Raw genomic sequence first — 24,344 nt, 5'->3', positions numbered from 1 at the left:
TTCCCCTTCCTTCTTTCCTTCTTTCTTTTCCTTCTTCCTTCCTCCCTCGTTACTTTTTATTTCTTGGTTATATTCAATTGTCATGTTTTTCAGGCTCATTAAATCCATTTAGAGACAAAAGAATAAAAGGCAGAAGGGGAAGGAGGGGGAGGAGGGAAGGGGGAGGGGATGGGAGGGGGAGGCCAGAGAAGCAAACAAATAACCCGCTTTAACTAGACGGGCGGATAAATGGCCCCGTTTCTCCTCAGCCCCGATGCGCCTGCTTAGCTGCGCGCCCCGCGGGCTCTGCAGCTCGGGTGGGCTCAGCCCCGGGGCCGCCGCCCCCAGCCCGAAGGGACCCAGCAGGGCCCGGCCCGGGGCCGAGAAGCGGGCAGCGGCCTGAGGTGCCAGGGCCGCTTCATTGGGATTCATGGGCGTGTTGGGCGGGCGGCCCCGGGCTCAGGGCGCGGGGCGGGGGCCGGGCGGGGGCGGGGTGCGCACGGCGGGCGCAGATGCCCGAGTGACCGACGCGCCGCGGTCCCTGCGCCGCCTTTGTGCCGGGGAGGCGCGCGCGGGGACCTAATCCATCAAATTGTCTACAAATTGTGAAGAAAATTCAAAAACCATATGGTCGCCAGCGCCGGCGCGCTCTGGGCTGCGGAGGGCCGAGGCCGCGCCCGCACCCGGAGCCGCGGGGGGCTGGGCCCGGCTATTGTCGCCTGTCAGCGGCCGCCCGGGTCCATTCGTCCCGGCCTTCATGGTCCGCGCTCCGAATTACAGACCCATCCATCCTGAGAGGGCGATTTATGTCGCCCGGGAGGAACCGGCCGCACGCCGGCCCCGCTGCCCGGCCGCCTCTCTTCTTTCGTTCTCGCCTCTCTTCTCTACCCTCTCCCCATTCCACTTTTCTCCCTCTGTCTCTGTCTCTGTTTCTGTCTCTCTCTTTGTAGCTTTTCCTCTTTCTCTTTCTCCCCCGTCTCTGTGGCTCTCCACTTTCTCGCTCTGCTTTTGAAGTGTTCTGCTCTCTTTTCTTCTATTTCTCTCTCTTCGTTTCCTCATGGACTCGCACGTTCCCGATTCAGGCCCCGGGGCCCCATCGCCTGCCCGAGACCAGATGCGCATTTCTCACATCAATTTTGCTTAGAAAGAGAGCCGAGTGGCCTGGAGGCGGGACCCTCCTCTAGTGACAGCGGCCACTCGCCAGCCCAGCGACAACAAAAGCCCAGAGAGAAACCCGTTCCGTTCGGAAAAGTAAAAGCTGCCTGTGTTCCTGCCCCAGCCGCCCTCGGGGTGCGGGGACTCCCCCAGAGTCCTTGGGAGATTGATGTCTCTGTCCCCAGACGGGTTCGGGGCCCAGAATTTGTGAACGTTACCAGAAATCCACCCTAACTCTCAGACGCTTCGGGCTCACATCTTCCAGTGCACGTGTGAGTAATTCAGCCTGCCCTTGGTGCCTTTGGCCTCATTTTCCTCCCTCACCCAAGGGTGAGGCTCTCTGGCGAACCGAAACTTGGGGAGCCCTCAGGCTCCAGCCCGCTGTCCGACTGAGCTATATACCACACCCGAGGCTTAGCTGGTGTCCCGGGGAGCGCAGGAAGAATGCCCTTGGGTCCCGGCTGGGATGCACGAACCCCACGGCAAGTCCCCACCCACCCAGCTTTTGCCCCATACAAATTAATTTTGCACCCGTGGCGCCCTCAAAGTACGCACACGTTTTCTCCCAGCACTGTACGCCTCTCTTTTTACCCGGACCTGGCGAAGCCCGCTTCTCTCGCCCCCGCACCATTTGGTAGCTGCCGCGTGTTTGTGGGCAAGAAGCGCCTCCTCCCTCTCACTACTTCCCCCTCACCCCTCATTCTCACGCCTGCCCCGAAACTCCTCCAAATCTCCAAGGCCTGGGCAGCCGGCGACCAGCAGCGGCGAGACACCGAGCCTGACGCGGCTTCACTGAATAAGGTCCACTCGTTCAGAAACGGTCACCGCCGGTTCTAGTAAAATGGCAAAGACTTTATTTATCGGAGAAAGAGGCCTTGGGTACAGTCCGGGGAGGAGAGGGCAGGGCAGGAGCAGGGGAGTGGCACGCGGGACCCACTCTCATCCAGGCACCCTCGTCTGGCCAAGTCGAGCTAGGAGCAGGGCGTTGGATACAGCAAGACAGACCCAGAGCTGTGGAGGAGGTGGCGCGAGGGCTTAGGTCGGCCTCCTCTCAGTCTCTGTCACATGCAAAAAAATTCTAAAAAGAGTAAAAAATAATTCTTGGGCTTTGGGTTCTGTTTTCGTTGGTTGGTTGGTTGGTTGATTGGTTGGTTGTTGGATTTCCCCCTGCTTTGTCCCTAAGACCCGGACCCCAATAGTCAGTCCCAGGCAACCGGGAGAGGGTGGGAGGAATCTTAAAAATAGCATTACTGGGCATTAGGAGGCAGAAATGGCATCGAAAACAGACTTCTCTCGCTGGGGTGGGGGCGGGGGTGGGGGAAACATCGATTTGAAACTCGCAAGTCAGGACCCGGTTGCCCCCCTCAGCCCCTTCCCACGTGTGTGGGGGGGGAATAAAGGCAGAAAGAAATAAAAGAAATCAACTGCAATAGGCCTAGGGAGGTGAGGAGGGAGAGGACCGGTGCATTCGCCACATGCAGAGAAAAATCAAAAAGTCGGGGCTGCCCCTCCTCCAGACCTCGAGGTTAAGTGTTCATTACCCTCGATTCTATCTCGCCCTCAGCAAACCCGGCAGCCTGAGCTTTGAGAACATGGAACTCTCCGAGATTTTAAAAAATAAAAGAAAGAAAGAAAAAAAGTCAGGCTGCGGTGGGAAGAACCCGGTATATAGGTTTAAATATTTATACAGAAGCCATACAGAATTGCACGGCGAGGGCTCCCGGGGCAGCGGAGGCCGCGCGCGGCGGCCGGCTCGGCCGGCCAGCCCAGGTTTATTGCTTCGAGAGGGAAGAGGCGGCTGCCAGGAGCCGAGTCCGGGCCAGGGACAGGGGAGAAGACGGGAGCTGCAGAGGAGGTCCCAGATCCCCTCGGCGGTCCTGTCCGGGAGGTGGCGGGCAAAGAGCGCTAGGAGCCCGGGGCTGCGGAAGATGCCGGGCGCCGCTCAATCGTCCACGTCGATCTCTTCGTCTTCCTCGTCCTCCGAGCAGTCCTGGCTGCTGGCCGGCTGGTCCGTGAGCGGGGAGGCGGGCGAGAGCTGCAGGGGCCCGGCGCCCGGGGCCTGCGGGGCGCCTGGGGGGAGTGCCGGAGAGCCAGGCCTTGACTTAGCCCTGCCGCAGCCGCCGCCGCCGCCGCCCGCAGCCTCTGAGCTCTGCTCGAGTTCGGCCAGCGCCACGATGTCCATCTGCCCGCTGGGGCCCAGTTTCTTGGCGGACTCCACGTCGGCCTTCATCTCCTCCAGGTCCCGTTTGAGCTTGGCACGCCGATTCTGGAACCAGGTGATGACCTGAGCATTGGTGAGGCCCAGCTGCTGCGCAATTTGGTCGCGATCGGCGGGGGACAGATACTTCTGGTAGAGGAAACGCTTCTCCAACTCGTAAATCTGGTGGTTGGTGAAGGCCGTGCGCGACTTTCGCCGCTTCTTGGGGGTCTGCCGCTGCCCAAAGATGGTCATCCCGTCGCGGCCTGAGAGGAAACCAAAGTATAGGCTTGCGCCAGAGGAGAGGAGACCCCACCCCGGTCCTTACTCACCCCACCTAGACCCATCCGGCCTGCAGTCTGCCGCTGTTCCCTTCTAGGATTAGATTCGTCCACCCAGACTATGACAAGCCCCCTTCCCCCATCTCTCGTCCACCGGAAGTCCCTAGGAAAAATTGTTTTGGTCTCTGCCGCTTCACCTGAGAGTTGGTTTGAAAGACCCGAGGTCGCTAGAACATGAGAGCCAGACAGGGACGCCCTGCCTGGGTGTGAATGTTAGCTCTCCACATCGTCGCAATCAGCCCTGCTCTACCCCTACCCAAAAGGTCCCAGCAAAGGCTCTGCATTCCCCACTTCAGGAACAGGGCTAGCAGTACCCACAGGCCACTGAGAACGGGAGGGAGTTAAGCAGAGCAGGCAGACTGCAGAGAGATCTTGGGTTCCTGCCTCCCCTCCGCGGTCACTCGACTCTGGCCTATCCAGAGGCCCCTAGGAAATAGGGTTTGGGTCCTGTCCCACGCATCTTCACTCCCAGCGGCAGCGGCTTGGGCTGGAGGGCCCTGACAGCCGGCGCGGGAGGGGGCGGGCAGAGGCAGAGAGCACTAAGCGTGGGACACATGGAGCCGGGAGCCTGGTGCTGGGCGCCGGGGAACCCAGTGGCGGCGCCTACCTTCGGCTGCCTGCAGGACGCTGACCTCCAGCCCCTTAAAAGTCTTGCTGGCAAGCTCCTCCAGCGCGCACAGCGGCGAGGTCTGCGAGAGCAGCGCGCGGCCCGCCAGGGGCAAGCCGCCCGGCGCGTGCTTGTCCGTGGCCGCCAGCAGGTGCGCCGCCCCGCACAGCGAGTAACTTCTCCGCACAGACGGCTTGTTGAGGATGTCCTCGATGCTGAACGGAGTCAGCGGTTTGTTGGAGTTGGCGGGAGGCGGCAGGTGGTCCAGCGGGCTGCGCCGCCTCTCCTCCCCTGGTGCCGCCTTGCTGTCCTCCTTGGAAGTCATCTCGGCCTCTTTTGGGGGCCCGGCCGGGGAGGCTCGGGCCTCGGGGACCCAGCCCGCGGGCAGCTCGGGCGCCGGGAGGCGCGGGCGGGCGGCAGGCGGGAAGGAGGCCGCGCCCGGCAGCGCGCGGGCCAGGCTCGGGGCCGATTAGCGCAGCGGCAGAGGCGAGCACAGCCGCACGGGGCCCCAGAAGGAGGGCGCTGACGCGGGCGCTGCCGCCGCCGGGGCTTCCAGCAATCCGGGGCGCGAGCCGGAGCGCGCCGCGCGGGGCTCCAGTTTCGCCAGCCCCGGTGCTATTTAAAGGTGTCAGGTGGCTCCGCGGCGGCTCCTGGCCCCGGGTCCTGGCGGCGGCAGTTGGAAGAGCCGAGGCGAGGGCGCCGATCCCGTACTACGAGGGGAGGCGGAGAGATGGGGCAATTGACTATTGCTAACAAGTTAGCCTTGATCGAGGAGTAATCAATTATCTGCAGCGGCACTTCTCTCTCTCTTTCTTTCTCCCTGTCTTTCTCCTCTCTTCTTTCTCTGTTCTCTCTCCTCCTCTTCTCTCTCTCCCTCTCTCCCTCCCTCTCTCCCTCCCTCTCTCCCTCTCTCCCTCCCTCTCTCCCTCCCTCTCTCCCTCTCTCCCTCCCTCTCTCTTCTCTGCTCCCCCCGTCTCCTTCTCTCCCTCTCCCTCGTCCTCTCTTTCACTCTGTCAGTCCAATGCAGGCAGCTCTAAGTTGGGAAGCTCATTAATTAGCGGGCCTGGGGTAGGAGGAGCCGGCTGGAATTAGCCTGCCTAATGCGCCTGTCAGTCCCGGCGCTGCGCCGCGCTCGGCCCGACCTGTTTGTAAATTACATTAGCGGCTCCTTTATTGCACTCGAACCACCGGCGACTGAAAAGCCGCCGCCCCCACCCCAAACTGAGAGCCGCGCTCCCGGCGTACCCGCCTCCCGCCGGCCTGGCTGTGATGGCAGCGCTGGCCCGGAGGTCTCAGGCTCTCCAACCCGGGATTTGGCGCCGGAGAAGGGCGGCAGGAGCCCATCGGGGAGGTATACAGCCGCCGTGCGGGCCAGGTAAGACCAGGAGCCTGGGTGGGCCCCGTCGCCGCCCAGAACGGACTTTGCCGAGCTGAGATCAAGGACCCAACGCCCCTACCCCCAGATCCAATTGCCCCTCACCCACGGCCTTGGGCAACGCGCCTGGGGAGAAGGAATCTGCAGCCCTCGGGTTGGCCCTCGGGAGGTCCAAGGAGGCTCTGCAGCCCTGGGTGAGGCGACACAGGACACAGGGGTGGGGGATCCCAAGGGTTGGGTGAGGAGGCCAGTCAGAGGACACAGCCTTCCCCAACCGAGAGGTGGAGGGGGGGACTTGTTGGTGGCTCTAGGCACCTCTCCCCCGGCCTGAGCCTGAAGCGACAGCCTTACCTCCTCCGGCAATGTTGCACACTCAGGCCGCGGCTCTCCGGGCCGGCTGGGGCCACGGCCCGCCTGGTGACCGGCGTCCGACCGTGGTAGCCGGGCCGGGTGCCGGGGCTAACGGGGCAGGCTCAGGGCCTCCCCGCTGAGCTCTGCCCGGCCCCGGCCGGGGCCCCGCTGCCGGCCCCGCCCAGCCCAGCGCCCGGCTTGAGTGCACCGCCAGGCCGACTCCAGCTGTTCCGGATGCGTGGCGGGGGCCCGGAGGGGGCCGGGCCACGGATGGGGCTGCGATCTCAGGAACCCGCAGGGAGAGGCATTCGAGTCCACTGGGCACTGGGAACCCTACGGCCCGAACTCTGTGCATATCAGGCGAGCATTTATGTGTGTATTTGAATGTGTTTATTTTTTGAATATGTATATTTGTGTGTGGTTCTCCATGTGTTTATTTGTGTAAATGTATGTGAACCTGTGGGTATTTTGGCGGCTTGAACCCCTACCTATGTCTTTAATTCCCCTGAGGCACCCAAGGGGGCTATGTCCCGTTTTTGGTGTTTTTTTTCTCTTGAGTCCCTCTTTGGTTTGCGTGGGGCCACCTGCCCTGCCACCCTAATTTTCCATTTCCACCCCTGTAGAAAGGAGGGGAGGAGGAGAGAGGTTGTAGCCAAGAGAGGAAGAGCTGTTGCCCTCCCCACATACAGCCCCAGCCCTTTCCCTGGCTTTGTTTGTAAACTCCTGGGCAGGCAGTGCAGTCTGGCAGCCCTGCTTGGTCCAGAGAAGGCCCCAGAGAGGCCAGTGCAGAGGACTGTGGCCCAGCCCAGAGGTTGGGGTGGGAAGAATAGGACCTCTTGGGCTTCTTGCCCCTTCATACCTGCTCCAGAGAGCAAACCAAGCTGGGCTGTGGGGCAGGGGACAAGTACTCTTCCTTGATGCCTCTAGCATAGGGTCCTCTGAGCATCAGAGATCAGTTTCTTTATCTCCTGGTTATTCATTTGGAACAAGGCTTGCAGCTCTCCAGAGTAAAAGGGGACAGTGTAGGCAGAGAGGATTCTTGTTTGGGACCTCAGTGCCTGCCCCAGGCCTGCTTGGCAGTGTTGGGAAGATCTACTTATCCTCTTCCGCATCTTTGTCCTGCACCTTGGGGGGAGGACAGGTGCTTTAGAAGCAGGAACGGTGAGAATGTTCCCCCAGAGCTGCAGAACTATCCCCAAGGCAGGCTTGTCTCTGATGCATCAGTGCTGCTCTGGAAGCCATGAGGTGAGACTGGGCCTGGAGTCGGAGTCCAGAGATGGTGGAGAGGGATCTGAAGAAGAGGGCTCCAGGGAGCTGAACCCTGCTAGGTTGGAAGCTCTGGGACCAAAAGGGGTCTGCTCTCTCTCCTCTCACTTCCTGCTCTCAGGATCTCGCCTCAGCCTCTAGCCCACAGCCCTTTCCTGCCATAACCCCCAAAGCCCTGACCCAGAGCCTCAGGCAAGCCATATCCTCCATGCTAGCAGAGGAGGCCCCTCCAGATCAGGAAATAGGGACTCTTTGGTCCCCATCCTCCTGAGGAGCTCCCATTAATACTCCTCCTCCCCTATTTTTCCAGTCTGTTCCTGTCTCCACACCTGATACTGGTCGGCAAGACAGGATCTTAAGGACAACACTGCTGTTACCCATATCCTATTCCCTCAGGACCAGCAGAGTTCAGGATTATTGTGAGGCGGCCAGGAAGGTGAGGAAAGTGAATTGGGGAGCAAAGGGGTGGTAGCATAGAATTCCTCCACTGGAGCCCTGTTTCCCTGGACCTTTAGTCTCTGGCCACACTGTGTCAAAGTGGACAGGACAGTCCACAATCATCTGCTACATTACCCCTTCCACCCATCATTGTCAAATCTCTTCTTCTCTTCCCGGCAGGCACCTGCCACCCAATCCCAAGGTTTTGGGTTTTCTTGGCCTATTTGGTTGTGCTCTCCGCTGGCCAAACAGCTCTGGCCAGCATAGTTGGGGAGTCAGGGGGCACCTGGTGTCACCTGCCTGTTTTGTTGTTTAGGGCCCCCTACCTCTATCACCTCATCCAGATTATCTTCAAAAACCAGCCCAACTGCCACACTGATTTTTTTCCCCCAACCCTGTGGTTTTCCCCCAACTCCAGACCCCAGTGTGTGGGAGGTTGGCATCTTCTGGGATCCTGGGAGCACAAATCCACTGCCTCCTTCTGCAGAGCTAGGAGCTGTGTTTGGGGTTTGCCCTTAGCCTCACTCCCTCTCCTGCCAGAATGGGAGATGCTTAAGAGCAGGCTCCTTGATGTGGGGATTCCATCCACTTCAGACATTCACAGGCCAGGCAAGAACCTGGGTACCCTCAATTATTGGTTGAATGAGTTTTTGTCAAGCAAATAGAGTATAAACAATTATGTATTGTGGAGGAGCAAGTCTCGGGCTTTGGTGGTCCCACCTCAGAGGATTTTTGGAGATAGTAAGATTTTTGAAAGGGGAGTAACTCAGAGGCAGGTGGGGTGAGTGTTGGTGGGAAGGAACTCTGCCATTGCTCCAGGATCTCACCTTCTACTCAGACCCCTTCATGGGATTCAGTGCAGGTTCAGGAAGACTTTCTGGGGTCCCCCATCCCCGGTCAGCTGGGCCAGTGTCTTCTCCCGTGGAGGTGGAAGCAGCTGGTCCCTGGAGTCTGCTCCATAGAGGGAATGCCTGTCTTCAGAGCCTGGTCTATACTGTATCCTGACTCCCGAATTCCTGCTTGCTGCCTATACCACCAGGGCCCAGCCTTCTTCGGTCTCCAGTGGAAGGGGAAGGGATTATTCTGCCCAAAATCTGCTTTCCCCCTAGTTCAGTGAATATTCCGGACTAAGAGGAGGGAAAGCACATTGCATGAATTGCGAGGGTAAGAGGACCCTGTAGACTCAGACAAAATGAGTTATTCCTTAGCATGAGAGAATATTCAAGTAAACCCTCAAAGGCTCCATCGGCTTTAATCAGATTGTTTTGGTAGCCCCCTTCATTTCCCGATTATTTATGTAAGCACCAGCATTGGCCTTCAGGCCAGCGCTTCCTTCAGAAAAAAGGTTCTGACATTGCCTGAAATCAGTTAACTTGACCACAAATCAGGATCATTTTTGTCCCCCAGGGACCTGCTACTGTGACACTCCTTGTGGAATTCAGAGAGTGTTTCTTCTGCTGTAGAAGTAGATTCCGATAGATGGCTTCCTGCCACCCTGGCTGAACCAGGACTACCTACTTGGTTTTTATATTCTGCCCTGGGCCACCTTCTGCAGTAACAACAACAGTAACCATGACAATAAACACCATAAGCCCTTACCATGTGCTTGGCTACCATGTGCTTGGCTTCCGGCTAAGAGTTTTTATTGATTTTATTTATTACTCACAACCCTGTGAGGTAGCTACTGCTATTACCCCGATTTTACATACAAGGAAAATGAGGCCCAGAGAAGTTAAGTAACACTTCCAAAGTCACACAGCCTGTTTGGGAGTAATTAGGATTTGAAGAATGTTTTTTTCTGACTCAGGTCTTAATCCTGGAACCACAAAGTATCTAACCAGAGCCCAAAGTTTCCTTGAATGGGCTTTATGGGCTCTGAAGATCCCAGAAATTATGTGTAAAATTATGTATGTGAGCCCAAGTGTGCACGTTTTTTCAGGGGCAATATTACATAACACATTGGATTCTCAAAAGGGATTGGAGACCCAGAAAAGGTTAAGGCCAGAAGCAGGCCAATAGGGGAAGGGGGAGGGAAGTTGCCTCTCTGCAGGCCTGGGGAGCAGGGAGCCAGCTGCTCCAAAATTCAGACCAGGCTCCAAGCCTGCTTCTGGACCTGCCCTGCTGTCTCTGGCAAGGCCCAGCTCTCAGGACCTCTTCTGGCAAAGAGAGATGGGGGCAGGGTCTATGACCAGGGCACTTTTTTTGAGAGTGCCCTTCCCTGCTTCTCTCCACCCACCTCCCCAACTTCTTTTGTGAACTGAACTCCTTCAGAGCCCAGCCTCTTCCTGGCCCTTCAGCCCTGCATGGGGAAATTGACTGCCCTTTGGAAGTGTGAGGGGCATAGACAGACCACTGAGTGATATGGACAGGTAGAGATGGGGAGAGATGCTCAAGGCCCAGGTGACTATATTCTGCAGCCTCCAGGGCAGCCCTCTTTTTGGTCCCAAGCCTTTGCTTCCCCAGGAAGGGCCTCTGTTGCTTCCTTTCCTGGCATCTCTCTCTCTCTCTCTCTCTCTCTCTCTCTCTCTCTCTCTCTCTCTCTCTCTTTATTGGCCGCACTGCGCGGCTTATGGGATTTTAGTTCCCTGACCAGAACTCAAATTCGGGGCCCAGTAGTGGGTAGTGAGAGCATAGTGAGAGCACTGAGTCCTAACCACGGGACAGTCAGGGAATTCCCACCTGGCACCTCTTGCTATTTTTAGTGCTCACCTTATCTTGGGGTGCCCAAGATGCGTGACTGAATGCCCTATTCAGTCCTCTGTGCTCCTTAGTATACCCCCCTTGGAGTCAGTGTCAGATTGCCAGGAACTGCTGGTTTGTCATCTGCCCTTCTGCCTCCCTCTCCGCCTGGCTGTGAACTTGGGGATCTGAAACTCCTCTCCATGCCCTATGCCAGCCTGGCATATACCAAGAGCTCTCGATGCCTTTGTCAAATGAATACGAATAATAAGAGACAAAAGGGAGAGCCAGGTAGGGGCCTCTGCCTGTGCCCCAGAGAGAGGAACAGGGGTGTAAGGGAAGGGTAATATTGTTTTGCCAGCTTCGTGCAGATGTGTGGGGGCACTCCTGCTGCTCATACCTCCAACATACAAAAGGGGCACGGAGACCTCATTCTTTAATGCTTTTTGGCCATGGAGAGGGGTGTCCTTGGTTCTCGACCCAGCTGTGGTATGGCCTGACTCAAGAATGGAGTTCATTCACCCTCTCCCTCTTTTTTTAAAAAACAGGATTGAGTCCCCATTGTATTTTGGGCCCAGAAGCAGAGAGGAAGATCAGACAGAAGAAGGAGAGAGATGGGCAGGCAGGAGTGGCAGGAAACACACCCCTACCCCAGTAGCCCAGGGGACTATGAAGAGGGTAAAGGATAGTGGGGGGAGTCTGGTTCCGTCCCAGTGGAGGTGGCATTTGACATGAGCCTCAAAAATCCAGGATCATTGGGGTAGGTGCAGAAGTGAGGACCACTTTCCTGGCAAGGGGAACAGCTAAGCAGGAGGCCAGAAGCGCCAGCCCAGAGCAGAAGACAGAGCGCCCCATACTTCTTCCTTCCCTGGCCTGGGCATCGAGCTGCTGAGGTTGGGATGAAATCCTTGGTCCCTTGTGCACCCCCTTCAGGTTCTGCAGCCTGAGGCAGGGGCTGGTGGGCTCCTGGGATGGCTGTTTGGGGCTGAAGGGTGGGGGAGTTGGGGAGAGGCTGCACCCCAGCCCTTGCTGCTCTTGGGTCCACGGGGGGCAGGGTGTCCATTCTCTTTGCCATCTAGGGAAGCTCCAAGAACTGACCTCTCTCTTACTAAACAAACTTCTGGGTCTGAGCAAAACCACTAACGGTGGTCAGGCTACTCATTCCACAGCCTCTGCCTGTGGGAGGGCGCCAGGCTGCAGGCCAGGCAGAGGAGCCTGGGCTAGACGAGGTGGATAGGCCAAGGAACCTAGGCGGGGAGAGGTGAGGAGACCTAGGAGCCGGCCAGCGTGGCTAGGCGGGCGTGGGAAAGGCCTGAGTCAGGCTTCTCCGTAATAAACTGCACGTGAATAATTCAGCAGCCGCGCGGGGGGGGGGGCTCATTGCATTAGCGCCGCCGCCCGCGCCTCCCCTCGAGTTCCAGCTGAGGGGAGGGCGAGTCACTAACACGCTTGAGGAGCGGAGCCAGATAGAAGACCCCTGCCCGCTCGCATCCTGGATTCTGCCCGGCCCAATCCCAGGAGACCCTCTGGTCCCTGATCCCCTCAGGTCAGAGGGCCGCCTACTGGGCAGGGCTGTCGCAGCTTAGCCGCTCTTAAGACCCCGGGCAAGAGAAGACAGGCGGCGGGACCTGGGCCAGAATAGGTAACGAGGGGGCCCTACCTGCGGGAAACCGAGCTGTGGTAGCACCCAACCGCACCGAGAACGCGGGCGGTGTGGCTCTGAGCAAAGTGGCAAAGGCAGGCTCCTGTGCTCAGAGCCCAGTGCCCAGGAGCTGCTTTGTCCGGGCCGGGATTTTTTCTTGTGGTCAGAGTGTAGCTCCAGGGAAGCCACGGAACTTTCCACCCACTGTGATGCCCAGGTTCTGCCTCTGCTCCCCGCCTCTCCCGTACCCATAGATCCAGTTCCCGCCGCGCCAGCCAACGGTGTCGGCTGGGGTCCCCAAGCTCGCCCTGCGGGGAAGTTAGCCCCAGGCTGCTGGGCCTGAGAGGCTAAGTGCATACCGCCCACAGCCTTATTTCGTTTGAGTGGAACCAGCCTCTTCTGGCTTTTCCACTTCTCACAAGTCCCCGGGTTCCTGATCTTGAGGGATCACACTCATCCCATCAAACATTCACCCATGCTTAGCTCCTCCAGCTCTTTCCCAGGCCCCTTCAGTTCCATTGGGTCGACCACGCCCTCTCTTCAGCAGCCTCCCTACTCCTACAGTAGTGAACCTCGGGCCGAGACCCTCCCACTGGCCCCAATGACCCTCACGGGGCCGGCGTGAACAAGACCCCGGGCCTGGTCTCCACCGGTGTTGCGGGCAGCCAGAACCGGGGGAAGGCAGCTCGCGTCCCTCACTTCCCTACTCCGCTCTCCCCCCATCAGAATCTTCGTTGTTTGCCGCTGCCTCCTCCTCTTCCTCTTCCCTCAGCCAATACGCATTTGTTTTTCTTCGTTCGGTGCCCTGCAGTCGGCGTGTGGAGGCCTGGACATACTCTGCCCGTCTTGAGGCCTCAGTCGGGCCGCTGGGTACGAGGACAAATTTCGAACGGCTTCTGCAGCAGACCGGCTTGGGTGTCTTTGCAGAGGCAGGTTAGATGGACTGACAGCACCTTGACCTCAGACGGCTCCACCGCCGGCCGGCTGTGTGATGTTGGGTAAGTCTCTTAACATCTCTGAGCCTTGACGGGGCAAAGGTCAAGAGATTTAAGGAGAGTGATGGGAGACTAAGTCTTTTGATTCGTTTGGGAAAAGGGGTTGCCTGCTTTGGGGCCTGAGGAGGAAATGAGGTTCGGGAGAATATTAGGTCTGAAATGACCATTTATTTTAACGAATATTTCGAGAGCAGCTGGTAGCTGCTTTTTATTTTATTATTATTATTATTATTTTTACAGCTGATGGGTTGCCAGGCGTTAGAAACTTCTCCAATCCTCACCACATCTTGGTTCTACCGAAGTGGAAACTGAGGTTAAGATTGCCTTCCGCTGGTCAACAGCACAGGTGGGATTCGAACCTATATCCGGTTCCGAGTCGCTCGTGAGTTTACGCCACGCAGCTTCACTTGGACTGGCGATTCGAGCCCTCGCAGGGCCGGCCACCACCTGAGCGGAGAGGGGTTGGGCTGAATCGCCAAACGTTCCCTTTTTTTCCGTGCCGGGAAAGCTTTGAAATTCTTATTTTCAGGTAAACGATTTTGGCGGCTCCCAGAGAAGGACGGAAACCAGACCCAGTGTCGGACTTCCGGCTTATTACGGGAGAGCCCCTGGGGCGGGACGGGGAGGGCAACTATTTCCCCCGAGCCCGGGGAGGCGGCGGCGGCAGAGCCGAGGCAGAAGCCCTTGCTCCTCGATTTTTCCTCTTTGGAGTTTATTCATCTGCTCAGTCTGTCCTGTGGGGCCCACGTCTTCGGAAGTCCTGGTCGGAGGGGGAGGAGCGCGGGGGAGAAGACACACGGCCCTGCGCAGGGAAGAGGTATGGCCAGATGATCCCCCAACTCTTTCACCCTCTCCAGGGGCGCCTCTCTGAGGTAGGGTCCTCCTAGCGGCTTGTGGGGAGCAGAGTGAGGGCAGGCTGGAAGCTGGGGCCTGGGGACCCCTGGCTGGGCAGGGAAGGGCTGGCATCCGGCTCCCTGGCGACCCCGTCCCGAGCTCCCGCCTCAAGGTCACCCCGTGGAAGCCCCGACAGGCCACGAGTCCCTCGACACAGGTCCCATTACATAGTATTTATGTTTCATTTTTCCCTCTCTCTTATTATTGACTCACTCTGGGGGAGGCAAAGGATATAATATATTCATCTTTATTATACCAAATCTGTGTGAAGCATTTAATAAGACGCTGTTTCCACACAGCCAGGGATTAGTGTGAGCTATTCTTAAATTAATGCTCGGGTAGGGAGGGCGCCTCCGCCACAGCGCCTGCTGCTGGCGGCCCGGGGGAAGCTCAGGCCCGCGCCGGCGCCCACCCCCAGCACACGATGCCCTTCTCAGCCCGCGCGCCCATCCTAGCGTCTCTCAGTGGCCCTTAGGACCCCAGCCCGGGGGGAGAGGCTCGGAAGAGCCGAGTTCAAGCTCCCTCCTGCGTTTCTAACCTGCTGCGGGCCTTGGTTTGTGCCTATGAAAATGGGAAGAGCAATTCTATAGCCTATTGCGTCTCAGGGCTCTTTCTTGGGAGGCTGAAGAAGCTGTGGGTGTGAACACGACTTTATAAACCGCAAAGGAAAAAGCGAGGATTTGTCGGGACTGGGTTGATGGGGGCCAGAGAGAAACAAGGAGACCACAAAAGTGGTTCTAAGGAGAAAGAGACTCCCAGTCTGGATCCCAGCCCTGGCTGCGGAGCAGAGTGCAACTCCACTTTGAGCGGAGCCCAAAGGTTTCGGCATGCCTGGACCTCACCCCCAGCCTGATGATCGTGACTGAACCGAGTAAGGATCTTGGCCTGTCACAGTAGGTGACATGGTCCTCCCTGTGGGTAGGCAACAGTCTTTGTAGTTCAATTTACAGCTAGCAAATCGAGACTCAGAAGTTCAAGTGGCTTGTTTAAGGTGACCCAGCTGAAAAGTAGTGCAGCAGATCATCCTGTCTTTATATTCCACTCTTCTCCTTCCCCCAGCCCTCCTGCTCTCTGTTTATCCCCTCAATACTCCCCAATCCCAATCCTCCATAAGCCTTACATTCTGCTTTCCACACACACACCCCCCCTACCTGGGGATGCCCATGAGAAGGAGAAACAGTCACATGACTTTCCATATCCAGGCCCACTGCTCAATGTCCTTTAGAACCCACTTGCCTGTGTTCATTTTCAGGCGCAGATTTGGGCACACCAGCCTTACTTAGTCCCTCGTTCCAGTGCTGTGGGGAAGGGTTGGGGGTTACTAAACCAGGCCAGAAGGAGGTGTTGTGCAGGAAGGGATTGGAGTGGGCAGGTAAGTCCCCCTAGTTAGAACTAAAACCCTCCCATAATTCTCAGTGTGCTTCTGTCCCCATCACCCCATCCTTGGGGCCATACCAGGTAACCCCACGTCTTGTAGGCTGCTGGTAGGAGCATCTCTGGAGGTTAAGGGGACTTGAGAAATCTGACAGCTCCCACCTGGGGCTGGCTAGGGATGGGTACAGACTCACTGTGTGGTAGGGCTGGGACTAGGTGAGGCAAATAAGGTGCCTAGAGCACAAAATTTAAGGAGGTACTTGTGCTCAGTGTTGTGTACGACCCCTGAAATTTTGTGCTTGGGCATCTCACTTGCCTCACCCTAGTCCCAGGCTGCTGTGTGGTCCCAGAGGTGGAATTACCACAGTTGCCAAGTGGGGACAGAGAGGATGATTTCACCTTACCATTGTGAATGAATAGCTTTCCAAAAGGTAGAAGTGTAAACAATGGAATGAGCTGCCTTGTGTGGGAGTGAGCGTTCCCAACAGGTGGAATATGCTTTGAACCAGCTGGGAAGGCTAATAATCAATCTTATTGCCATCATCATCATCTCCACCATTTTACTATCGCTTATTTTGTGCCAAGTAAGAGCTTTACCCACATTATCTCAGGCAATGTATATAAATGTCTTTTGGCTGAGGGTGGACATTAAAGTCTCTGATCTTCTGGGTCCTTTCCAGCTCTGAGTCTATTGTTGCGTAAGACAAAGGACGCTTCTGTTGATTTTGGTTAGTTCATTGCATTATAGTTATTATTTGAACTTGTCTTGTGGCCTTTACTAATGGATAAGCTCTTTGAGGTCAGGGACTGTGTCTAATCTCATTATTATTATTTTTTTTTACTGTTCCTTCTCTTCCATGCTCCACACAGGACTAAGCACATAGCACGTGTCTAATGAATATGTACTAAACAAACACATGAGTAATCAAAAGCTGTCTGTCTACCTGGCCATCTGCTTTCCATGCTGTGACCATCAGCGCTATGAGGGTGGCCCCTGGGAAAGCCAGTACCACCTCTGCAGTCATTATGCCCCTTCCCCAACAGCTGAGCTGAGTTCAGGCCAACACTTATAAAGCCTCCTTCTTCCTCGTGCTCCCAGCTCTATTCTAGTCTGGGGGCAAGATAAAGTCCAGCCCAGGTTCTACCTGTGCAGAGGCGCTCCAGTCTCATACTGGACAAGCCTCATAAGAAACCATTCAGGTGGGGGAGGGGGCCTGTGGGAGAGCAGAGCAGGCAGGAGCCCTCTAGCCAGAGAAGTCTGCCTGGCAGAGCTGGAACTAGAGCTAGGCCTCGAAAGATGGGAAGGGTTGAGAGGCTGGAGGGAAGAAACAGAGAATTCCAGGTTGGAGAGAGAGGGGGCAGCAAGAGTAAAAGGACAGAGGCAGGCAGAACTGCTCACAACAGTTTTGGGAGAGAGCAAGCTGGCCTGGCTAGAGCAACAGAGGACTATAAATGGGAAAAGATGGTTGTGGAATGCCTTGAGTGTCCAGGCCCAAAGCCAGAGACCAGAAATTGGGGTTCAGAAATCAGGGTCCACATCCCAGAGCCCAGAAATCAGAGTCTAGAACTCCAAGCCCAAGGCCTTATCCAAAGCTGTCCTCTGGGTTGGTGTAAGATGCCACCATGGGGCTCAAAACTCAAGGGGCATGAGCTTACTGGCTAACAAGATGGACTCTTCTGATTGGCTTGGCCCAGGAAACCCAGGGCCTGGTGTGAGCCCAGAGTCAGCCTGGGCCCACGTGAAGCCCCATTGCCTAGGACTGGCATGAGCAACTGTACTGGGTTCCCCCAAATCAGAACTAAAGTCTAGCGTCATCTGCAGCCCAGGAGACCTGAGCTGGAGCAAGAGTTGCCCACCAGTATACACCCTCCCACCCATCCCCCTTTCCTTCCTTCCACCCTCTGATACAGGTGGAATCTAGGGTTTCTAGGCTGGACCCAGCTGGGCTAGGCCACTGGGGGGTGGAGCCATAGTGCCAATGAGTGTGTAGGCCTTGCTGTGTCGGCCTGTCACGGAGCGCAAGCCTGCCAAGGAGCCGGAGCGCTGTGCCGCGTGGAGGGTGTCAGGGGTGGTATTGTCGGCGCACAAATGCTCAACTTTATGTACTTTTAACTAGAGGTGTAACAGATGGCCCCGTTTCTGTCCAAGCCAGGGAGACTGGTGCCCATTCCGGCTGCAGCCAATCAATCCCGCCACTCTGGGGGGAGCTACAAGCTGGGCTGGGAGGCCTGGAGCCAGCAATCGCGCAAGGCTGTCTGCTTGGGCTGGCCCAGTACTGCCTCTGCCAGCCGCTCAGCCGTGGGCCCGGGAAGGTAGGAGGGCAGGCAAGTGGCAGCCATGCCCAGCAGCCCAGTCAGAGGCCTGTCTGGAAGAGAGAGCCTGGACCCACCCATCGGGACCCAAATGGCCAGTGAAGACATTCAAGTCCCCAACCTGCACCACTTTGTCCTCATTCTCTTGTGGTCCCTGCTTCGTACCTAAGCCCCAAATATCTAGCCTTAAAACTCTCTAGACCTGGGCTTCCCTGGTGGCGCAGTGGTTGAGGGTCCGCCTGCCGATGCAGGGGACACGGGTTCGTGCCCTGGTCTGGGAAGATCCCATTAAAAAACAAAACAAAACAAAAAAACTCTCTAGACCCATAACCCTGCAGTGTCCTGCATTGTAGACACCAGATGTCGCTTGGGACTGGGGGTGGATAGTAGTGCCTTTGGGAGAAATAGTTCATGGGACGGCAGAAGACTTCAAGAAATGCCCAAGACAGCCAAGGAAGAAGAGAAAACAAGAGGATCCAGGGATCCTGGAGCTGGAAGAAACTGTTAATCTGTTCATACGTTCATTCATTCAGTCCACAAACACTCAGTGAAAGCCTACTATGTGCTAGATCCTTTGCTAGGTGCTGGGGACACAGTGATAAATAGGACAGAATTCCTGTCCTTGAGACCTTCTCAGGGAAAGACAGACAAGTACACTGGTAATTGGAGTGATGAGCTTTGGCTCATAAAAATCTCCACAAGGACCATAGAAGCACAGAGCAGGAGCATTTAACCCTATCTGGGAGATCCAGAGAAGATTCCAGCAGGAGGCCAGCTCTGAACTGAGTTTTAAAAGACCAGTAGTTTTCTTTGGAGGTGAAGGCAGGGAAGGGCATCTGAGGGGGAAAGCATAGCATATACAATGACATAGTAAGAAAGGGCATGGTGAAGGTAAGGGCCGGAAGGGATGTGAGTGTGGTTGGAGTTGAGTACGGGGTTGGGAGGAGGGGAGGAGATGAGGCAGCTAGGTGATGCCTTGGCCCTGTTTCAGCAGACTGGCAACCTGACCCAGCGGCTCTCTTCCTTCAGTGCCCCTCCTGTGACCCTACAGCCCCTGCTCCTGGGGCCAGAGGGAGTGAGGAAAGAAAGAGGCAAGGCCTAGCAGCCTGTGGCAAGGCCAGAACTCAGGGGACCCCGCAGCATCAGTCGTCCAGAGTGATCCTGGTCCTGGCCTGCCGCCTTTCCTAATTTGAGGGTTGAGGCCATGAACCAGGGGGCTGACTCTCCCCCAGATATGTACCCCTGGCATTTCTGAGTCCCCTAAAAATGGCCTTTCTGTAGGTTCCTTAGAGACGACCTGGAAACTTATTCATTTGTTCACCAAGCATTAAACATGAGCTGTGTTCAAGGCCCAGGCAGGAGACAGAGTATCATCCAGGACGGTGAGGGGCTCAAGTCCAGACCCAAGAGGAAGATGGGAGTCTGGGCAGGGGTCCTTCTGCTTACAAGAAACAGAGGTTCCCTTGAGTAGCCACAAGAAAGAGGAGAGCCTTTATATGGAAGCACATGGACCAAGGCAGCTCTGGGCACTAACTTGTCTCCCATGGTAAGGTGAAAAGACACCCTACAGGGTCTTCTTTTCTCTGTGTCTCTCCTCATTAATATTAATGAAACTGTTATTGTTGCTGTTGTTATAGGGGGAGAAGGAATGATAGCTAACAAGTTCTGAGCACTTACTGAAAGCCAGACAGTTTGGTTTCCATGCTTACTTCAGTTAATCCTCTTAAGAACACTGTGAGTTAGCTAATCTCATTATCCCCATTTTACATGTGAGAACACTGAGGCTCAAGGAGGTTAGGTACTTTGCCCCAGGTTCAAGCCAGGAAGTGGAGGAGTCAGAATTCTCACTCAGGTCGGCCTCCAGGGCCCCAACTCATAACTGCTTCTGACCTCTGTGCAGCATCAAGAGCTTCCTGGATTTCCTCATAATTTCTCATAACTGTGACTTACATTTGACCAGCCGGCCTCTCTGAGTCTCTCTCTACATCACCTCTGCTAACTGCTCTAGTCTCTCTGTATTTCATAGTTCAAATTCCCAGGAAAGGAAATCAGATGGCCCAGCTCATCTTTTAATGCCAGGCCACATTGTAAGCAGCTGCCCAGCAAAGAGCTGGTTGGGAGTGGAGCTGTGTACAGCCACTGATCAGCATTTTTGATAGAGCCAAGTGTAGAAATAATATTCTACTAAGGAGGAAATGCAAAGTGCTACAAGAGAGGTACAAGAAAAGGATGAGGGGAGACTTCATGTAGGGTCATTTGTGGTCTCAGTCTGGAAACAAGAATAGGATTTGGAGGGCAGAGTTGAAGACAAGGATTTCCAGAAGAAAGGAAGAACGTGAACACAGGCATGGGACTGGGATAGCGTGAGTCATGTTCAAGGGCCAGTGAGTAGTTCTTATTAGGAGAGTGGGATGCATGAGACAGAGGCTGGAAAAGTAGAACTTTTGAATGCTAGCATGAATCTAAACTTAATTCAATGGGAGTTATGGAAGTTCTTTGAGCAAGAAAGGAATGTGATCAGATGGATACTTTAAGTAAGATGACCATATGCTCAGGGCAGTTCCAGTTTATGCCTGTGGTCCCACTATAATTATTATTTTTTTTATTCTTAAGTTTAATTGTTGCCATTATTATTATTATTATTTTACAGAGACCTCTTTGACTCTTAAAAGAATCCTAGTTTGGATAATACAGTCTATGGTTGCCCCAGCTTTAGGGACTGTGGGCTGTTGCTCTGCTAGGATTATGGTGAATGGGGCAGGATGAAAGTCAGGATGGTCCTGGATGAGGATATTGCCATAGTTCAGGTAAGGAAGGCCAGAACCAGATGAGGGCGGAGAAGACAGAACACAAAAGGCTGTGAGCAAGAGACAGGGCTAGCGTAGAATTTTCCAGAACTGACCAGTGAATGGATTTGGAGGATAAGGAAAGGGGAGTGTAGAGTCCAGGTGACTCCTAGGTGTTCAGCTTATTTGAAAGAATGGTGGAAATTTGAAGGCAAGGCTTGTGGGGGATAGAGGATGGAGATAATGGTTGTAGTTATAGTGAGTTTGAGATGCTCTGGAACATCCACTCAGAGATGCTCAGCAGGAAGTTGGACATTCCAGATGGGAACACAGAAGCTGTTAGTTAGTGATTCTTCCAAAGAGATGGCTAGTGGAAGCCAGGGGAATGGTGAGCTTGCCTGCGATGGGGAAGGGTGTAGAGTAAAATGAGACGGAAACTAAATCCCGGGAGATTCCTGTACTTAGAAAGCTGGAGGAGAGAAAGGAGTCAGAAAAGACTAAAAAGGAGTAGTCGGAAAGTTAGGAGGAAAACAAAAGGAGTAAGTGGCCTGGAAATGATGGAAGTTTTTAGGGAGGAACTGGTATTGAATCCTGCAGCGTGATCAGTGAGGCAGACAGAGTCAATGGCCAGTGGATTTGGTTATTCTCAGGTCACAGTAAACCGCAAGTGACTATAGGGTGGTGGGGACATTCAGGGAGAGTGAATGACAAAGAACTAGAGGTGATGAGGGTGATTTCTCATTCATAAAGTGAATGACAAAGAACTAGAGGTGATGAGGGTGATTTCTCATTCATAAAGTTTATCCTGGAGAAAGAGGAAGGAGGGAGAGCTGAAATGGACAAGACATAGAAGATGCTCCATGGAGAAAATATTGGGAAGAGGCAGAAGCAGTTGGGTCCTTGGCAAGTAGAAGGAACTCTTCTTCCTCAGAGACAGGAGAGAAGGAAAAGGGTGAGTGATGATCCAGGGAAATTCTGGGGTGGACAGGTGGGTTTGGGGACAGGTGGAGAGGGGAATATTATTTGAGGAATGGACTTCATATTCTTGGTCACGTTAGAGTGGAAAGCTTGCAGAGAAAGTTTGTAATGGTTGTGGAATTGTAATGAGTTAATTATAGATGAAGAGAAAGTTTTTGTTTTGTTTTGAATATACTGTTGTAGGATGAGTTGAGGCTGCGTGAATGGGCCAGTTTTTTTCACCTGCTCCAGGGTGTTCAGGAGTAGGAGCCAGAAAAGTGGATGGCACTGTTGCTTAAGGCTGGAGATTGGTAAGCAGGATGGCAGGAAGCACGTCATTGAAATGACTGATATGGAGCCACAGTAGGAAAGGAGGAAGAAAAGCCAGACTGGGAGTGATGGAGTGGGAGAAGATGGAGGGCTTAAGAGACCTGAGAACGAGCCAGTAGGAATGAGGGAATGAGTCAGGTTAAAGGATAGGAGATTGGGGGCTTCCCTGGTGGCGCAGTGGTCGAGAGTCCGCCTGCCGATGCAGGGGACACGGGTTCGTGCCCCGGTTCGGGAGGATCCTGCATGCCGTGGAGCGGCTGGGCCCGTGAGCCATGGCCACTGAGCCTGCGTGTCCGGAGCCTGTGCTCCGCAATGGGAGAGGCCACAACAGTGAGAGGCTCGCTTACCGCAAAAAAAAAAAAAAAAAAAAAAAAAAAAAAAAAAAAAAGGATAGGAGATTGGGATCAAGGAAGAGAATTTCAGATCCTGAAATTCTGGAGTTTCCAGGGGTGAGGGGTGGTCATGCCAGTTAGAATTAGAAGTAAAAGAAATTGTCCATAATGGCTGGGTTCCAGACCTTCAAGGGATTAAGGAGGCTGGGTGGGGTGACTGGGAATTGAGCTGCCCTCAGCATCCCCAGTGACATTTCAGGGTTTTGTTTGTTTGTTTGTTTGTTTCACAAGTTGGTACATGTTCCTTTATTTAAAAAAAAAAAAAAAAGATCTGGGGATCTAATGCATAGCATGGTGACTGTATTGGGCTGGCCCAAAAGTTCGTTCAGGTCTCTCCACATTACACCTTATGGAAAAACTTGAACGAACTTTTTGGCCAACGCCAATAGTTAACGGTATATTGTATACTTGAAAATTGCTAAGAGAGTAGATCTTAAATGTGAGAACAAAAACGAAATGGTAATTATGTGATGCGATGGAGGTGTAGCTAAATTTGCAATATATACATGTGTCAAATCAATGCATTGCACACCTTATACAATGTTATATGTCAGTATAACCTCAATAAAGCTGAAAAAAGGAACATTCAAATGATCAAAATTAAATTAAAAGTGCTCATAATCCCACCCCTCAGATATTACTAAGTTAACATGTTGGTGCTTATTCTCCTAGACTTTGATGTATATAGTATGTTTTTATTGGAGTGTAGTTGATTTACAATATTGTGTTAGTTTCAGATGTGCAGCAAAGTGATTGTTATATATTTTTTTCAGGTTATTTTCTATTATAGGTTATTACATAACCTATAATATTGAAGATATTGAATATAGCTTCCTGTGCTTTACAGTAAATCCTTGTTGCTTATCTATTTTATTGATGTATATATTTTTTAAAAATGAAATAAGGGGGCTTCCCTGGTGGCACAGTGGTCAGTGGTTGAGAGTCTGCCTGCCGATGCAGGGGACGCGGGTTAGTGCCCCGGTCTGATGCAGGGGACGCGGGTTAGTGCCCCGGTCCGGGAGGATCCCACATGCCGCGGAGCGGCTGGGCCCTTGGGCCATGGCTGCTGAGCCTGCGCGTCCAGAGCCTGTGCTCCGCGACGGGAGAGGCCACAGCAGTGAGAGGCCCGCGTAACACGAAAAAAAAAAAAAAAAAAAAAAAGAAATAGGGGATCACAGTATATATATCTGATGGTTTCTTAAATAATCTTTTAATTTTGCAATAATTTTAGATTTACAGAAATCTTGCAAAGATAGTACAGAGAGTTTCATTATGCCCCTTACCCAGTTTCCCCTAATGCTAACATCTCACATTACCATGGTACATTTGTCAGAACTAGGAAACCAGCTCTGGTCTGTTATTATTAACTAAACTCCAGACTTTATTTGGCTTTTACTAGTTTTCCCACTAATGTCTTTTTCTTACTGCAGGATCCCATCCAGGCTCCCACATCGCATTTAGTTCACATACTGTTTTGCAACCTGCTTGTTTTACTCAACATTATGTGTGAACACCTTTCAACGATGCTAAACGTTCTTCCACACCATCATTTTAATGGCTGCGTGGTTTTCTGTTGATGGCTATGCCTTTGCCAATCCCTACTGTGGGATGTTTAGGTTGCTTCCAATTTTTTACTCTTATAAACCAGGCTGGGATAAGCCCCTTGAAGCTAAAGTGTCTGGACTATCCCTGCTTATTTCCTTATGATACATTCATAAACATGGCATTGCTGGGGCAAAAAGGATACACTCTGTAGAGGCCGTGGATACATCATACCCAACTGGCCTCCTGAATGGTTGTACCAGTTTACCCTCACACCGGCATCACTCAGCCTTTTTTTTTTTTTAAGTTTATGACAGGGAGGGGGGCAGATGCAGAAGACCCTTAAGAAGGGGTGTCCCTCAATGCCATATCCCTCTCTATGCCCAACTCTTCTCTAGACCACGGGGTCTACACTGGCCCTGAAGGCAGCTAGCAGCTGGGATGGGGGTGGGGTGTGGCCAAGCTATGGCCCCTGGGCTCTGGGGACACCTCCTGTGCAGGGAGCTGGGGAGGGGGCCTGGGCGGCCGCCTGGGCTTTATTCTTTTGCCAAGAGCTGAGCTGGCGGGAAGGGAAAGGAGACTGTAAGGGGAGAGGGAGCCCTCCCCCACTCCCATGAAAGCTGAGAGGCAGGAGGGCAGCTCCCTGAGCCAGGGAGGGGGGCAGCAGACAGATTGGGAAAATGTAACCTCCTCGAGACGCATGCTCCAGTTCAAGCAGGAGGCATTAAGGA

At 54.2% G+C, this 24,344-nt stretch overlaps 2 protein-coding genes across 6 annotated transcripts in view; one reads left to right on the top strand and one right to left on the bottom strand.

The window, feature by feature from the left end:
- Window positions 1-1,965: 1,965 nt before the first annotated feature.
- Window positions 1,966-6,181, bottom strand: LBX1 (ladybird homeobox 1). The gene is made up of 3 exons (XM_059053708.2): window positions 6,006-6,181; window positions 4,280-4,989; window positions 1,966-3,597 (listed from the first exon to the last, which is right to left on the bottom strand). The coding sequence occupies exons 2-3, from the start codon at window positions 4,602-4,604 to the stop codon at window positions 3,077-3,079; spliced, it is 846 nt and encodes a 281-aa protein (XP_058909691.1). The 5' UTR covers window positions 4,605-4,989; window positions 6,006-6,181; the 3' UTR covers window positions 1,966-3,076.
- LOC131750791 (uncharacterized) overlaps window positions 5,252-24,344 on the top strand; it is a 31,614-nt gene continuing 12,521 nt past the window's right edge. Inside the window, exons 1-6 of one of the 5 annotated variants that reach the window (XM_067024849.1) lie at window positions 5,252-5,654; window positions 6,191-6,365; window positions 7,582-7,707; window positions 12,958-13,028; window positions 13,266-13,371; window positions 13,555-13,842. In XM_067024849.1, the coding sequence (XP_066880950.1) occupies window positions 5,380-5,654; window positions 6,191-6,365; window positions 7,582-7,707; window positions 12,958-13,028; window positions 13,266-13,269 (651 nt within the window). In that variant the 5' untranslated portion in view covers window positions 5,252-5,379 and the 3' untranslated portion in view covers window positions 13,270-13,371; window positions 13,555-13,842. Of the gene's footprint in view, window positions 5,655-6,011; window positions 6,366-7,581; window positions 7,708-9,116; window positions 9,309-12,841; window positions 13,029-13,265; window positions 13,372-13,554; window positions 14,128-24,344 lie in introns of those variants that run through there. The other 4 variants (XM_067024848.1, XM_067024851.1, XR_010838846.1 and 1 more) reach the window with 4 other exon arrangements.

Source organism: Kogia breviceps, chromosome 2 (assembly GCF_026419965.1).
Source record: "Kogia breviceps isolate mKogBre1 chromosome 2, mKogBre1 haplotype 1, whole genome shotgun sequence".
Lineage (NCBI taxonomy): Eukaryota > Metazoa > Chordata > Mammalia > Artiodactyla > Physeteridae > Kogia > Kogia breviceps.
Note: the sequence above shows the minus strand (reverse complement) of the source record. Positions and strands in the feature narration are given on the sequence as shown.

Excerpts from the sequence above, each read along its gene's own strand:
- LBX1 (XM_059053708.2), bottom strand. The coding sequence starts at position 4,604 with ATGACTTCCAAGGAGGACAGCAAGGCGGCACCAGGGGAGGAGAGGCGG. Across the intron at positions 3,598-4,279 it reads CGTCCTGCAGGCAGCCGAAG|GCCGCGACGGGATGACCATC; the intron begins GTAGGCGCCGCC and ends GTTTCCTCTCAG.